This window comes from Tupaia chinensis, unplaced genomic scaffold, assembly GCF_000334495.1.
Source record: "Tupaia chinensis unplaced genomic scaffold, TupChi_1.0 Scaffold000010_1, whole genome shotgun sequence".
Taxonomy (NCBI): domain Eukaryota; kingdom Metazoa; phylum Chordata; class Mammalia; order Scandentia; family Tupaiidae; genus Tupaia; species Tupaia belangeri.
Genome location: NW_006159440.1, coordinates 891,351 through 907,177, shown reverse-complemented (window position 1 = coordinate 907,177; position 15,827 = coordinate 891,351). Strand labels below are relative to the sequence as shown.

The 15,827-nt window shown below is 45.3% G+C and overlaps 1 protein-coding gene across 1 annotated transcript in view; it reads left to right on the top strand.

Annotated features, from left to right (window-relative positions):
- CNTNAP2 (contactin associated protein 2) overlaps positions 1-15,827 on the top strand; it is a 1,579,711-nt gene that overhangs the window by 1,531,790 nt on the left and 32,094 nt on the right. Inside the window, exon 22 of the mRNA XM_006139900.2 lies at positions 8,406-8,645. Coding sequence (XP_006139962.1) covers positions 8,406-8,645 — 240 coding nt within the window. The remainder of the gene's footprint in view (positions 1-8,405; positions 8,646-15,827) is intronic.

The following is a 15,827-nucleotide window of genomic DNA, read 5'->3' as shown; positions in this document are numbered from 1 at the left end:
GTGAGGAGGTATTTTTAACCATAGAAATTTGGTATTTGTCAGGACCAGCAGATGGTTTCGTTGCTTGACTCCCATGTAGTCCACTGTGGTTCAAGTCCTAGACTCAGTGGCTTAAAACTCATGCCGGGCGCATGTGCGTACAAGCCCAAAATCCCAAGAGGAGAATGAAGGAAAAGAGATTGCAGCATGGCCACTCCCCTGGGGAGTGATTTCTCGCATTCCATCTCTCTGCCTCTGCGTCTCTGGCGAGCACACATGCCCTATAGCAAAAATCTCTCTTTAAAAAAAGAAAGAAATTAGATATTTGCTTTTTAAGACTTCATCTAGTGGGAACCAACAGTTAGCATAATGGCTATGACGCTGGACTCCCACGTAGTCGACCACGGTTCGTGTCCCGGACCTGGTGGCTTAAAACTCACACCAGGCGCGTGTGTGTGCGTGCCCAAGATCCCGAGAGGAGAATGGAGGAGAAGGGATTGCGGCGTGACCATCCCCCCTGGGGGGTGATTTCTTGCTTTCTGTCTCTATGACTCTCTCTGTCTGGCGAGTGCACGCGCCCTATAGCGAAAACCTCTCCATAAAAAAGACTTCATCTAGTTAGATCTAGGCCTTTCATTTTGGCCTTTCAGAGACACTTGGTTCACGATCCTGTTGTGTCCTGTACAACAAGCCCTTTCTGCTAAATGACACATGACACATTGGCCAAAGTGTCATTAATGGCCTTCCTCATTAATAAAATAATGAACTGCACGCTTGGCAGCATCCCACTAAAATTCTCCCCCATAGCCAATTTCCACCCATTGATCATCCACTGATCATCTCAGGCTATATTTTCCTTGAAAATACTGCTCGTACTGTCATGAGCCCCTGTGGGCTTGTGCAGACCACGAGAATGTCACCAGAGACTTAGCGAAATGCTTTGCTGAAATTTTGTTGGCCACTGGCAATATCTCCCAAACTAGTGGGCTTTTACCCCAACCTGAAATAAATGAGTTGGTTGTAGAGGTGCAGCAGAGACCAGGGAGTTGGGGGGAGAAACACACTTCTATATGGTCTGTCTCTGGACTCTCCCGTGGAGGCATCCAGGTAATTGTGGTCGTAAAGTTCAAATTTCCGTGATGGTCTGCTGGAGCTTCAGGTTCAGCCTCAACTATTCTGGCTTTGTTTACTGAACATCATTTCATATGGCAAGGTCTCAAGATTTTATTTCTTTCATGTGCTAATTAGATGACTCCCAGAGCTAATTAAAGGAACTTCCAATACACTTTTTTGGAAACAGTTCTCCCTCTCTTTCTGTGTGCTTGACAGGCCACATCGCCCTGGAATCCCAATGCTTTCAACCCTGTGGCTGGACATCCATCTTTCCTAATGCACAGATGTTTACATTTCTAAGCAATCTTAGTCCACAAGGGACATTTTCCCCCTCTTGTGTGAGAAAGCTATTGTGGCCTCCTGGGGTAGGGATTATAATACAGTGCAGACAAAAGAAGGAAATCACTCCTTTTATGAAGTTTTTTATTTGTATTTATTTCTTTCATGCACAAAAGACAACACCTCCAGTAGAATCTTCAGGCCGCAATCCACCCCCAGCTACTGGCAGCCTCAGATCCTGGGCATGCAGGTGCCTGGCATCTTCAGGGAGGTCTCAACAAAAGCCGGAACCTTCCCATGTGTGTCAGCCTTGCAGAGCTTCCTGTTTTACCGCAGTGGCCCGTCCAGCTCTAGGAACCACTTTATGTTACTGTCACTCTGTTATTTTACTGTTTACTTTATCTGGAAATACAAAAATGTGGTAGCACACTTTTCTGAGCCTACACTTCTGCATGCTACTAGTGAAATGCACAAGGTTAACACAACTCTCTCCTTTTTTTTCCATTGCCCCAACTTCAAATGACCCTCTGACAGAGGGACTGGAACACCTGTCAGTGGCTTGCAGAGGAATGAAGAAAGAAACTTAAAGGCTTAAACTCACTGTCTTTATGGTCTTGGCTATGGCTTAGTATGGCTTTCTAAAGCCTAAAAAATGTTTGTGCGAAACCAGGGCACACACACAGAAAGACATTATTTTTCTGTGCTGTATTTCAGTTTGCTCATTTGGCACACGGGATTCTATTTCTGCTGCTGACAAGTTAAGATGCAAAAGTGGAATAACCCCCGGTGAGTCAGACGCAGGTCTGTTTCTAGCTCACAGAAAATGCCAACCATTCATTAGAGCTCTGTTTTCCAGAAGCAAACAGCTCACACCTACTAAGACTCTAAGAGGCAAAATCAGACCCGTATTTCTAATGAAGTAAATCACGGCGCCCAGCCGTGAGGTTTGACTGACAGGTACATCCACCCTTCCGAAAGGTCAGGTCACTTTCAGGGGAGCCTGTTATTCTTTAGCCCAGGAAACACACCACGTGACAGGCACCTGAGGCTGCGGACAGGGACACCAGTTTCTTCCAGGCTTTCTGTGCTAGGAATGTCAATTTGAAACATCCAGGGAGAAAATCCAGCTTCAGGTGTGTGCTCTGCACCACCCAGATGTCTGGTGTTCGGGGAAGAATCTAAGGAACTGGAACTGCATCATGTCCTACCCTTCGTGTCTGTGGTTTTGCTACTGTGCACTTCCTGTGTTATAAGATCATCCAGCAATCGTAACAGCTTTCTGTTTCCAGACTTGACTTTAGAAACAGGAATGACAACTCCAGCCTACTTAATATCCCCAAAAGCTTAGGACGCCTCAGATGTTCTAAAGGGACAGTGACACCGACTAGTGCTAAGGGTGGAGAGAGGGCAGGAGGAGGCATCCCTTGGGAACGGACAGAGGCTCTGGGGGAGCATCAGCTTCCTCCTCCACGGTGTCTAAGAAGAGTCATTTAAGAACCAACATCACAGTATTTGCCATTTCCGGTTACATTTTACAATTTATGGTGACCTCCTTTACTGATATTTTCTTTTTCTTTTTTTAAGTCTGCTGGTGGGTATGTGTGCTTTCTGGAGAGATACGGGGAGTGGGGGGGCAAAAGCACCCCCTCCCATGGGGAACCGTCACGCCGCAGTCCCTTTCTCTCCCTTCTGGACTTTGGACACACACAGAGTGTATTTTCTACACTGTCAGGGTCCAGGACTCCATCTGTGTAGTCAGCCATATAGGACCCAGCCACCCCAAGCACCACCCCACCAGCAGGACCACTGTCATTCCCTTATTACGTTCCTTTAAATGGACCCACCATTTTACTTAAGTAAATTGATGTTAAAAGGGAAAGTTTCTGCTACAGGGAAGTCTCCCAAGATCCCCGAGATGAAAGACTAGCAGGCTTGCTGTCCTGTAGGTTGGGCCACAATACCTGGGACAGCAGAAGGAAGCTTGGTCGTGGCCTGCTGGAGCACCAGGCCCCTCTGCTCTCTCTCTGTTATGGAGGGAGAGAAGCAGCATTCCATGGTGATCCAGGCAGCCCAGCCCCCAGCTGAGCCCACCTGAGACTGCAGGATTGGAAAGGAATTGGAGGATTAGCTGCCTCACTCTGGAAGTGGATGTTATTGAACTCCCCTCTATGGCTTCCCAAAACCACCTGCAGCACCCCCAAGGGGGCACACTCCACCTCAAAGTAGAAGAAACGGAAAGGTGGACCAGGTGCCTGCTTCTCTGTGGAGCAATGGCGAGCTCCTTGAGGGCTGGACCTGGTCGGCTGTCTCTGCTGCCCCACTGGCTGCTGGAAGGATGGCTTGCACAGTTCCCAGCACAGCGAGAGGCACACAGTATGTCCTCCTCAAAGTCTTCAATAAGGGCCAGCAGGTGGCACGGTGGCTAGGGTGCTGGACTCCCACATAGCTGACTACGGTTTGATCCTGGACCCTGGTGTATGCAGCATGCCCAGAATCTCAGGAGGAGAAAGGATTGCGGCCCAGCCATCCCCCGAGGGTGATTTCTCACTTTTCCTCTCACCGTCTCTTTGTCTCTTTCCTCTATGGCAACCACACATGCCCTGTAGCAAAAACCTTAAAATAAAAGATCTCCCATCAGCACACACTAATGTTCTTTTAGTTCTTTTAGTTCTTTTAGGATCTTTTAGTTCTGTTTCATAGCAACTGAAATATTAAGTTTGCCATTTTTTTTAACGAGAGATTTTTGTTATAGGGCACACACACTCGCTGGAAAGACAGAGAGAACCAAAATCACCTCCTGGGGGATGGCCATGTCCTCCTCCATCCTCTCGGGATCTTGGGCACGCACACACACATGCCCGGTGTGAGTTTTAAATCACCGGGTCAGGGACTCAAACCATGGACGGCTACGTGGGAGTCAGCGACATAACTATTACGCCGTCTGCTGCTCCCTACAGTGACATTTTCTATTTCATAATGTCATATCCTCCCTCTCCCCACAAAATATTAACATGAAACTAAAAAGTATAAAACCTAACGAAAATCAGCCGGTGACTAGATCCCATGGGATTCACAAGACCATATAAATGAATTCAAATAGTTTCAGGGAAGCTAGAGGTGGACCGTGGCGTCAGGATCCCATTGGGGGTGCTGTCTCTAACTAGGACTTCAGAAACGTAATAACGATAAATAGAATTTGAGAAAAATAATAAAGATACGTGGTCTCAAAGGAAATACAAAATCTCTTTTGAAGAGTCAGCATCTAAATGTTCTCTCAGTCGCTGAGGAAACACTCAGACCCGCGTGGTGCCTCCAGCACGGTCCCGGCTGCCGTGGAGCCAGCTTTCTTCCCCCGTGTGTCTTATTCAGGCTCCTTTTTTCTTGTCCTCCCTCATGGCACTCCAGCCTGTAATTTGGGACTCAGCGACAGGGAGAGCGCGCGGGGAGCGTGCTAATGCACTGCGAATGTGATCGCTGCATCTCCTTAAAAGGCCGCACATCTCATTCCAAGGCTTTCCCCAGAACTGAGTGGGTGTGTTAAGTGGGCTGTTTTCTACAACCCGTGTCACCGTGAAGGTGACATGCACGTGCTAATTGCAGCTGGAGAATTTCATTTCAGAAGAGATTGTCCTGCGGGTCCAACGTTTGCATTCTTCAGAGCAGTTCCCCCACCTCAAATAATACCTTGACCCCAACATCTCCATGCAGAAAGTAGTTTCTTCCAGTAAATGGTCTTTTAATATTTAATGTCAGTAAAAGACCAGCCTAATCAGTTTTACAGGTTAACAATTAACTTGTAATAAATCCAAATACACTCGAGCAGTAACTCTGCTACATCATTTATGAGAACTCTTATCCCAGGCAACCATGTACAGAGCTTGCTGGGGCTTCCGATGACACTGGCGAAGTTTTGACTTCAGTTCACTGAAGATGAAACGTGACTTTAAAGCTGTCTCTAGCAATCATTTAAATTCTTTCTGGAAACCTCATTATGCCACGTCTAGAGAGTTCCTAACGAGCAATGCCAAAAATCCCCGTGAATGTACAAACAATATAATACAGTAATTTTTCAGAGAGAAATCAAGACTCATATAAACCGTTTGACTTTCTTGGTTTTTATATGAAACATGAGTTTTTATTCATAGGCAAAACCTCAGCCTCTGTAAGCATCTGTGTCCTTGCCCGTGGAGTGGAGTCAATCTTACCCGCTCAGAGTGTATCAGGCGGAGAAGCGGGGAGCGCGTGTGAAATGCTGGGTTCTTTGGGTCCAGATCTCTAAGATTAGAGACTAGCCTTGAGACAGAATGAAGCCACAACCACAGTCAAATAGGAAAAGAGGAGTTTTTCATAGAAGAGTGAAGATTTTAACAGGAAAGCACAGCCCATGCCAGAAAGCTGTTCGGTCAGGCAGTTGTCTGAGGACAACTGCACTGGCAGTGGGTTTTGGTGTCACTTTTATTGTGGGATCTTGTCACGATTGTTTGGGAGGGCAGGTCTGTCGCTGGACGTGGCTCTTCCGTTTGTTTTTATGGCTTTGCTGCACCATGTCCTTTTTGCCAGGAAAGGGAACTTACTCCCCGGTGTGGACTTTGAAGGTAAGAGCATGTGCATAGGGACGATTTTGGGGGGGAAGTGGGATAGTGTCCAAGCATCCCAGAGAATTCCTGTGAGTATGTGGAATGGTGAGAAGGGAGACTACTGTCTCCCTTTTCTAGGTCTTTTAGGAAAGTTTAGGTAATAAAGTGAGATAAGCTCCCTCTTACAGAGCCTGGAGGGACGAGGGAGTCCAGAGGGAGTCAAAGTCTGGAGCGAGTCTGGCTGTAACCCCCGGTGGGCTGTCACCGATGAGGCAGACTCCCTTCTGCTGTTATCTCGGGACCAGTCTGTCTATAAGCAGTTGTTAGGAGACTTTATAAGATCTTAATAAAAAGTGCCACACACAGTGCCCCACATGGGTCAGTGCCCCACATGGGTACTGTCCTGGTTCATAGTGGGTGCCCAAAATCCCAAGAGGAGAATGGAGGAATGGATTGTGATGTGGCCCTCCCCTCAGGGGGTGATTTCTCACTTTTCATCTCATTGTTTATCTCTCTCCAGCCAGTGCACACACACTATGGTAAAACTGAAAGAAACAAAGAGAGGGAGAGAGAGAGAGATGGAAGAAAGGAAAGGAAAGGAGAGGAGAGGAGAGGAGAGGAGAGGAGAGGAGAGGAGAGAAAGAAGAGAAAGAAAGAGGTCCCCATGTCTAATTGAGAACAGTGTGACTGTCTGATAGATACAGCCTTGAAATCGTTCATCACCTGTGATGTGTTGGGAAGCCCATCCTCCTTCAAATCTAGAAAACAGTGTCAAGGACCACATGAAATAGACGTTGGGTCGGAAGTCCTCTACCCAAACCTCTTCCAGACAAAACAACACTGGAACTAATTCCCTAGAGTTCCAACGACTTGAGCAGCGGGCAAGGGCCTGCAGAGGGTGCAGGTGAAGCCATGCCTGTGTCCAGGTTCGAGACATAACTCTGCCTCAGCCCAGGAATAAAGTAGATTCCGTGTCAGTGCGAGGAGTTTGCTGAGGCCTCGGGTAACACGAAAGCTCTCAGAGCAAGTGCTGGAATGTACCTAGAATGATCTTTCTCACACAGTTCACACCCCAGCTCCCTGCAGCTCGGAGTTCCTAGTGAAAAGCAAACATTTAAGGCCATTCAAGGCTCTTCTCAGTCTGGGCCAGCGCTCTGGCCCCATCCAATTCCAATATTTCCCTAAACATAACAAGACCCCTAATAAGTTCAACCTGGTCTTCTCTTTCCTTTCATTCTCAGAACCTAGTTCTAGTGCCACCTCACCAGAAGCACATTCTAGAACCTCAGGCAAACTCATTTCCCTTATTAACTATAGACTGATGATTTTACCAAATATGTGGTTGTTTCTCAGCTCAGAAAACTGTGGTGCTTTAAGGTTCTGGAGTCAGGACCAACAGATGGCATGATGGTTACATCACTGGAATCCTATGTAGTCAACCGTGGTTCGAGTCCTAGACCCAGAGGCTTAAAACTCATGCCGGGCTCGTGTATGTGTATGCCCAAAATCCCAAGAGGAGAACAGAGGAGTAAAGGAGAAAAGATTGCGGTGTGGCCATCCCCCCGGGAGTGATTTCTTGCTTTCTGTCTGTATCTCCAGCAAGTGCATGAGCTCGATAGCAAAAATCTCTCTAAAAAAAGAAGCTTTTGAGTCGGTCTCCCTGGCTCACCAGCTGGGCATCTTGAGCAGTTAAGGACCTCTGCGGTGTTGTCGATGGTGATTTCACTGGTATTGCAAATGTGGTTACACTGCACATTGGTCCGCTCAGATGACCCTGCACTGGATGTCAGTTTGGGGAGAGGTCAAGCTTCCACGTTGGCCAGAGGGCTGATCACAGAGCTTTTGTATGCTTGTGATCGAGTTGAGGCAGTTTCCCGACTTCCAAAATCCTCATCAGATACTAGGGGGATTTGTAAACCTCAGAATTCCAAGTGGACTGGATTCTGAAGAAAGAAGATGCCCAATTACAGGCTACAGGAAATCTTCTTCTTGCATTCTTTTAAATAGGGAATTCTGAAGATGAAAATAAGAAAGAGGTACAAAGTGGAAGCAGGGTTTATTAGGAGGCCTGAGCAGGCGCCTCGTTCAGTAACATGCCTGAGAGGGTCAAGCAGCATCGAAAAGACAAGGAGGAAAATGGATCAGAACTGACTGAGTGTTGTTAGTTTCGGTCATATCTCAGGAACTGGGAGGTCGTCCGAATGAACGTGTTTTCGTTCATCAAACATAGAGTCTTAATTCTCACCTGCCACGTTCTCTAGTAACTCCAGTTTATTTTCAGGTGAACTCTGCATCCCCAAGTCTTGTCAAGTCACTAATACTTCATCTAAAATAATATAATGTCTTAAACTGAAACCTAAGAGTAAGATTTGGCCCCAAACATTCAAAAACAAGTCTATTTTACAGCTAAACAGGTAGCAAGGCTGGTAAGATGTTTATTTCCTCCTTTTGTTTTAGAAACAGGGAAGATTGATCAAGAGATTCACAAATACAACACACCAGGATTCACGGGGTGCCTCTCCAGGGTCCAGTTCAACCAGATCGCCCCTCTCAAGGCCGCCCTGAGGCAGACGAACGCCTCTGCCCACGTCCACATCCAGGGCGAGCTGGTAGAGTCCAACTGCGGCGCCTCGCCACTGACACTGTCACCCATGTCGTCTGCCACCGACCCCTGGCACTTGGACCACCTGGATTCAGGTACGTCTAGAGCGATGCTGGCAGATTGGTTTATTTCTTGAGATCTCTGTTTTCTCAAGTGTGAAAGGGTTAATAACAGAACCTCAGTGGTCGATCGTGTCCTTGGAGGGTTAAGGGAGAGAGCAAAGGTGTGTGTGAGCGCGAGTCCTTACTGCAGAGTTTGGTCCACATGAAGAACTCAAAAGTTGTAATTATCCTTCTTGCTCAGGGCCAGAAGTGAATAATCAAAGATAGATTGTAGGAAATGGGGGGCCAGCAGGTGGCATAATGGTTATGTTGCTGGACTCCCATGTAGTCAACTGGAGTTCGAGTCCCAGACCAGGCATATGTACATTCACCCAAGATCCCAAGAAGATAATAGAAGAGACAGGATTGAGACGGCCATCCACCACCCCCCACCCCCAGGGGTGGGTGATTTCTCGCTTTCTTACTTTCTCTCTCTCTCTGTCTCTCTGGCAAGCATATGTGCCCTATAGCAAAATATCTCTTTTAAAAAAAGGGGGGGGCCCCAGCAGTTAGCGTAATGGCTATGTTGCTGGACTCCCATGTAGCTGACAGCGGTTCAAGTCCAGGACCCGGTGGCTGAAACTCACGCCAGACGTGTGTGCGTGTGTGCCCAAGATTTTGAGAGGAGAATGGAGGAGAAGGGATTGTGGCATGGCCATCCCCCCGGGGGGTGATTTCTCACTTTCTGTCTCTATGTCCCTCTCTGTCTGTCTGGCGAGTGCCCTATGGAAAAAACCCCCAAAAAAAAAAAAAAAAAAAAAAGAGATTGTAGTAAGTATTGACTCCTCTTTTAAGTTAAATTATGAGATACCTCGGCTGATGTCTGAAACGTTACCTCGGGATGATGTGATCAAATCACTTCCTCACTTTTGCCTCTGAGGACTCACCATGCAGTTTTGTTCTAATGTCAGAAGAAGAGATCTACCTGAAGCAACTGAGGACCTGTATTTGTATGAGTAATGCCCCAGGCTTCCAAATTGTTTTTGATTTGTTTTTGTTTTTAATTTATCAGAAGATACATGCACTAGGGATAGGGGTGGGAGAGTGAGACAGACCCCCCCCCCATGGGGGATGGTCACACCACAATCCCTTCTTTTCCATTTCTCCCTCTTCTCAGAATTTTAGGCACACACTCACACACACCCAGCATGCTTTCCAAGACACTAAGTCCAGGATTGGAAGGCCACGGTGGGCAGTGTGGAATTCAGCCTTCTACCACCACACCACGGGCTGGCCCAAGTTCTCAGATCTTTAAAAAGTACATTAAAGCTTACAAAACACAGTGGAGGGAACCAGCAGTTGGCCTAATGGCTATGTCGCTGGACTCCCACGTAGTCGACCGCGGTTTGTGTCCCGGACCCAGTGGCTTAGAACTCACACCGGGCGTATGTGCGTGCGTGCCCAGGATCCCGAGAGGAGAATGGAGGAGAAGGGATTGCAGCGTAACCATCCCCCTAGGGGGATTTGGGGGGTGATTTCTCGCTTTCTGTCTCTATGTCTCTCTCTCTCTCTCTCTGGCGAGCACACATGCCCTATAGCAAAAACCTCTCCAAAAAAAAAAAAACGCAGTGGATTTAGCCCTACTTTTGCAAGTGGCAAGATATACGGTTTGGAAGCCCAGGACTCAAATGAACGGATGTAGCTGTTGGCTACAAAATTAATGGAATGACAATTCGGTGTCCACATAACCCTGAGTGTGGAAAGCCCACTAAACCACATTTCAAAGTCTCAGGTCTTATTCCGGCTCTTCTTGAATTACCCTTAGATAACTCGGGTCACACTTATCAGCCTTCCTCCAGGCTTAGGGTTAGGGTTAGGTTTTCTTCACCCATAGGATAAAGAGGTGGGGTGTGATCTAAGTAACCTCTAAATCTAACATTCAGTGGGTCTCCAAGCAACATGTGGCAATGTTGATGCTAGTGACAGGAAGAGGACGAGCCGGGGACAGAGTGGAGTGAAGCTTGGAATCGGTATCATCACTCCTTTTCATTGGGTTAAATTTGGACAGGTTACATAGCCTCACTCCTCACTTTCCCCATTTCTAAAATGGAACTAAAAGACCTAACTCAAAGAACTCTATGTGGAATGACGTGTTTAAAACACTTAGCACAAGACCAGCCAGGTGGCATGGTGGTTAAGGCAGCTGACCAACTGCACAGTTCGAGTCCCAGACCTGGCAGCTTGAAAAACATGTTGTGTGCATTCCCAAAATCTGGAGAGGACAATGGAGGAGAAAGTATTGCAGTGTGACTTCTCCCTCCCCCTGGGGAGTGATTTCTCACTTTCTCTCTCTCTCTCTCTCTCCAGCAAGCACACTTGCCCGATAGCAAAAACTAAAAATAGATAAATATTTTCAATGGCACAATCTCAGACATGTGGCAATTAAAAAGTTTAGCCGCAATAAAATTAGTACTCATCATGGCTATTATTACACTAAGCACCATTTGCCATAATGCTTAAACGTCCAGGAATACGGCTTCCATGTCCCCCAGGCACACTCCTCGGTTGTAACTGTTCATCATCTAACCAGTGTGCGTTTGATTGCTTTCATCGTATCCCGGCCCTGCACACGGTAATTATCAGCTTCAGTGCAGCCATCGGCATGGCAATTCCTTGCCAGGATTGCGCTGCAACGCTTTGTGAAGCTTAGAAAGAAGCCCAAATTGCCCCGTTGTCAGAATAGCCCATTTACAGACTAAACAATCCTCTTTGTCCCTCACACACGGATTCCTATGACTTGATGAGGAGCACTGTGTGCCAAGGGCACTTACGAAGAATTCTCTTTTATGGATGTTGTTAGGATTACACAGCGGGCTGGTTTTTCCTTATGGGCTGGCTGGAACAAAGGAAATTTGGATGCACAAAGGAAAAAGAGTGAAAATATGAGAGGAGAAACGACATATGTCGGGCCACAGAGGAACAGAGATTTCTCAGGTAAATTCCTCCAAGTGCCGGAGTGGACAGACAAGGACAGTCTTTGAAATGTGGAAGACCTTATGCTGCTACAGGTGCTCACTCCACAAGGCCATGGGCATTGGCGGGCGAAGCCGGCTGCCAAGAACCTAATTTCAAAATATCTAGATGTGACTTTGGGCCAATATTATTTCCTATTTTTTATGGCTTAATTGGCAAATAGTTTGCTTTTCAGGTCTGTGAGATATGACCATAGGACTCAATCACTCTTATTCCACTTATTCTTAAAGATTATACTTCATACGTGACAATTTTAGTCTTTTGATTGATTCATGAAACTGTATATGGGAAACATTTCTTTTTTTAAATTTATTTTATATTCATTCACTGAGCATCATCATAGCATACAAAATGTGATCTCCCATCCAGAATACACCGCATAGTGGCTTAATCATGCATGTTATTGTCAACAAATAGTTTTCCATTTCTTGTTTCATGTATCTATATAGATATGGATAAGTGCACACACACACACACACACACACACACACACACATATATTTTCCCCCTATTTCTTACCCTGTCACTTCCCATCCTCCTCCCACCCTGTCTCTGCTATGTACAATTGCTTTCCATTCCTTCTCTATTTCTCCCCACATTTTGCTGGTTCACAAGGTATCTTAGTTCATCTAACTATTTTCAATAGCGAGTTCCGCTGATATATTCCTATCTATGAACATGTCTGACTTGAGGCATGAAGCTCTAAGTAGCAAAGTAGCACCTGGCTGAGGCTGTTTAACTTCCTGCATTATTAAATAGGTATTTTAAAATATATCTTTTTAAATTTCAAGCAAAGCAGTTTTAGCTTTAATAAACCAAAATCAAAAAATGTTGAGAGAACTTTGCTTAAGGCTAATAACCAGGAAACAAGTTAGGATTCTGTTCAAGTAGTAGGTACATGAACCTGTTTATAGGAATGATAGGAAACATTTCTATTTGTATTCAAAGTTCAAGTCCAAATTTTGCAACGCAGATAATACAGTGGGCCTGTGCTTTGTAACCAGAGGGCCATTTGCAAAACCATTTCCACTTGGACTTGGGCGGAGTCCTTATCCAGTGTCAACCAGTTGCCGTAATATCTGATTGTCAACATTTTCCATAAATCTCCATTTAGTAAAGTGCTTATTAAAAAAATACGTATCTGTCTCATGAACTCTGTTAAAAGGACAGAAAACAGCTCACAGACACTGAGGCAGGAGGCTTATTTAAATAACATGGTTTGATTTTTTTTTTCCTCCGTGAGAACCTGAGAGGGAATGTGGGGTGGAGGCTGGAAGGGAGCAGAGCAAAGGCAGACATGAGAGAAGGCTACTGAATAGCCACCTCTGGAAGCTCAGGGTCAGGCAGAAAAAACTCTTCTTCTGTTCCCTTACGTTCTTTAGCTAGAGGCCTGCAAACTAAGATGATAAAAGACCAATTGACAGGAGAGGAAAAGAAACTTTATTTGTATGCATACAGGAGCTTACAAAAGAAGTAGCTCAATGAATGGTGAAAGTTGGAGGTTTATATACCCAACCTAGTAGGGAGAAAGGAGGCAGGGATAAAAGTTCTCTATGGGAAAAAAAAAATGCATAGATTTTTTAGAAAAACAAATGAAGAGAAGAGAGTGTGTGCTAGTGCTCATTCCTTGCAGGTGTAAATGGTCTTTGCATCCTTTGTAGGCACACAACTCCCCCAGAGATGCACAAAGGAAAAAGAGTGAAAATATGAGAGGAGAAACGACATATGTCGGGCCACAGAGGAACAGAGATTTCTCAGGTAAATTCCTCCAAGTGCCGGAGTGGACAGACAAGGAGAGTCTTTGAAATGTGGAAGACCTTATGCTGCTACAGGTGCCTTCTAGATGTGACTTTGGGCCAATATTATTTCCTATTTTTTATGGCTTAATTGGCAAATAGTTTGCTTTTCAGGTCTGTGAGATATGACCATAGGACTCAATCACTCTTATTCCACTTATTCTTAAAGATTATACTTCATACGTGACAATTTTAGTCTTTTGATTGATTCATGAAACTGTATATGGGAAACATTTCTTTTTTTAAATTTATTTTATATTCATTCACTGAGCATCATCATAGCATACAAAATGTGATCTCCCATCCAGAATACACCGCATAGTGGCTTAATCATGCATGTTATTGTCAACAAATAGTTTTCCATTTCTTGTTTCATGTATCTATATAGATATGGATAAGTGCACACACACACACACACACACACACACACACACATATATTTTCCCCCTATTTCTTACCCTGTCACTTCCCATCCTCCTCCCACCCTGTCTCTGCTATGTACAATTGCTTTCCATTCCTTCTCTATTTCTCCCCACATTTTGCTGGTTCACAAGGTATCTTAGTTCATCTAACTATTTTCAATAGCGAGTTCCGCTGATATATTCCTATCTATGAACATGTCTGACTTGAGGCATGAAGCTCTAAGTAGCAAAGTAGCACCTGGCTGAGGCTGTTTAACTTCCTGCATTATTAAATAGGTATTTTAAAATATATCTTTTTAAATTTCAAGCAAAGCAGTTTTAGCTTTAATAAACCAAAATCAAAAAATGTTGAGAGAACTTTGCTTAAGGCTAATAACCAGGAAACAAGTTAGGATTCTGTTCAAGTAGTAGGTACATGAACCTGTTTATAGGAATGATAGGAAACATTTCTATTTGTATTCAAAGTTCAAGTCCAAATTTTGCAACGCAGATAATACAGTGGGCCTGTGCTTTGTAACCAGAGGGCCATTTGCAAAACCATTTCCACTTGGACTTGGGCGGAGTCCTTATCCAGTGTCAACCAGTTGCCGTAATATCTGATTGTCAACATTTTCCATAAATCTCCATTTAGTAAAGTGCTTATTAAAAAAATACGTATCTGTCTCATGAACTCTGTTAAAAGGACAGAAAACAGCTCACAGACACTGAGGCAGGAGGCTTATTTAAATAACATGGTTTGATTTTTTTTTTCCTCCGTGAGAACCTGAGAGGGAATGTGGGGTGGAGGCTGGAAGGGAGCAGAGCAAAGGCAGACATGAGAGAAGGCTACTGAATAGCCACCTCTGGAAGCTCAGGGTCAGGCAGAAAAAACTCTTCTTCTGTTCCCTTACGTTCTTTAGCTAGAGGCCTGCAAACTAAGATGATAAAAGACCAATTGACAGGAGAGGAAAAGAAACTTTATTTGTATGCATACAGGAGCTTACAAAAGAAGTAGCTCAATGAATGGTGAAAGTTGGAGGTTTATATACCCAACCTAGTAGGGAGAAAGGAGGCAGGGATAAAAGTTCTCTATGGGAAAAAAAAAATGCATAGATTTTTTAGAAAAACAAATGAAGAGAAGAGAGTGTGTGCTAGTGCTCATTCCTTGCAGGTGTAAATGGTCTTTGCATCCTTTGTAGGCACACAACTCCCCCAGAGACAGGAGTTAAGACAGTTTTACTCCCGAGTGAAAGCTATCCCAAAGAGGAAAGTACAGCAGCCCCGTTTTCCAGAAGGTTTTGGTTTTAGTCAGATAAGTGAAGCTCCACGACTTCTTTCTGCATTTGTTGAAGGCCAGATATCTTCAGTTTCAAGGAATTTTCAGAACAACCCTGAGGTTCTAAGTGAGTGCGTTTGTGTGTATGTGTGTATGTGTGTGTGTGCACACGGGTGCTTGTGAGAGTCTTCCCGTGTGTGAATGCATTTTTGTCCATCATTCTGAATTCTGGTTTGATAGTTTGGCATTTTTTAGATAATCTTTCGTGTTTGAATTAAAGAAGGATCCTCGCTACCAGATACTCAGAAACAGAATCGCAATGTACACACAGAAACGCCATCGCTCCCTGTAAGGAATGTGAGGTGTTCGATTCTGTGTAGGGTTGGGACAGGAAGAAAGTAAAGGCAAGACCTAATCAACCCAGGCTTGCCCAGGGGACGTCTGGAAGTCAATTGTTTTATCAGGTACCTGGGACTGTGCGGTCCCCCACAAGCAGCAGCAGCTCACCTGGCAGCTTGATGGGAATGCGGGGTCTCGGGCCCCACCCAGCCTGACCGAGGGTTCCCAGGTGACCTGCCACGTGTGCACTGAGGTCAGAGAGCTCAGGTCTAGTGCAGCTCTGAGGTTCCCTCTGTCACAGCACTTTAGCATCACCTGGGAGCTTTTAAAAATCCCAGCACTTGGTCTGCACTCCTTAGCGATTAATCAGACGTTCCGGGGGTGTGTCACA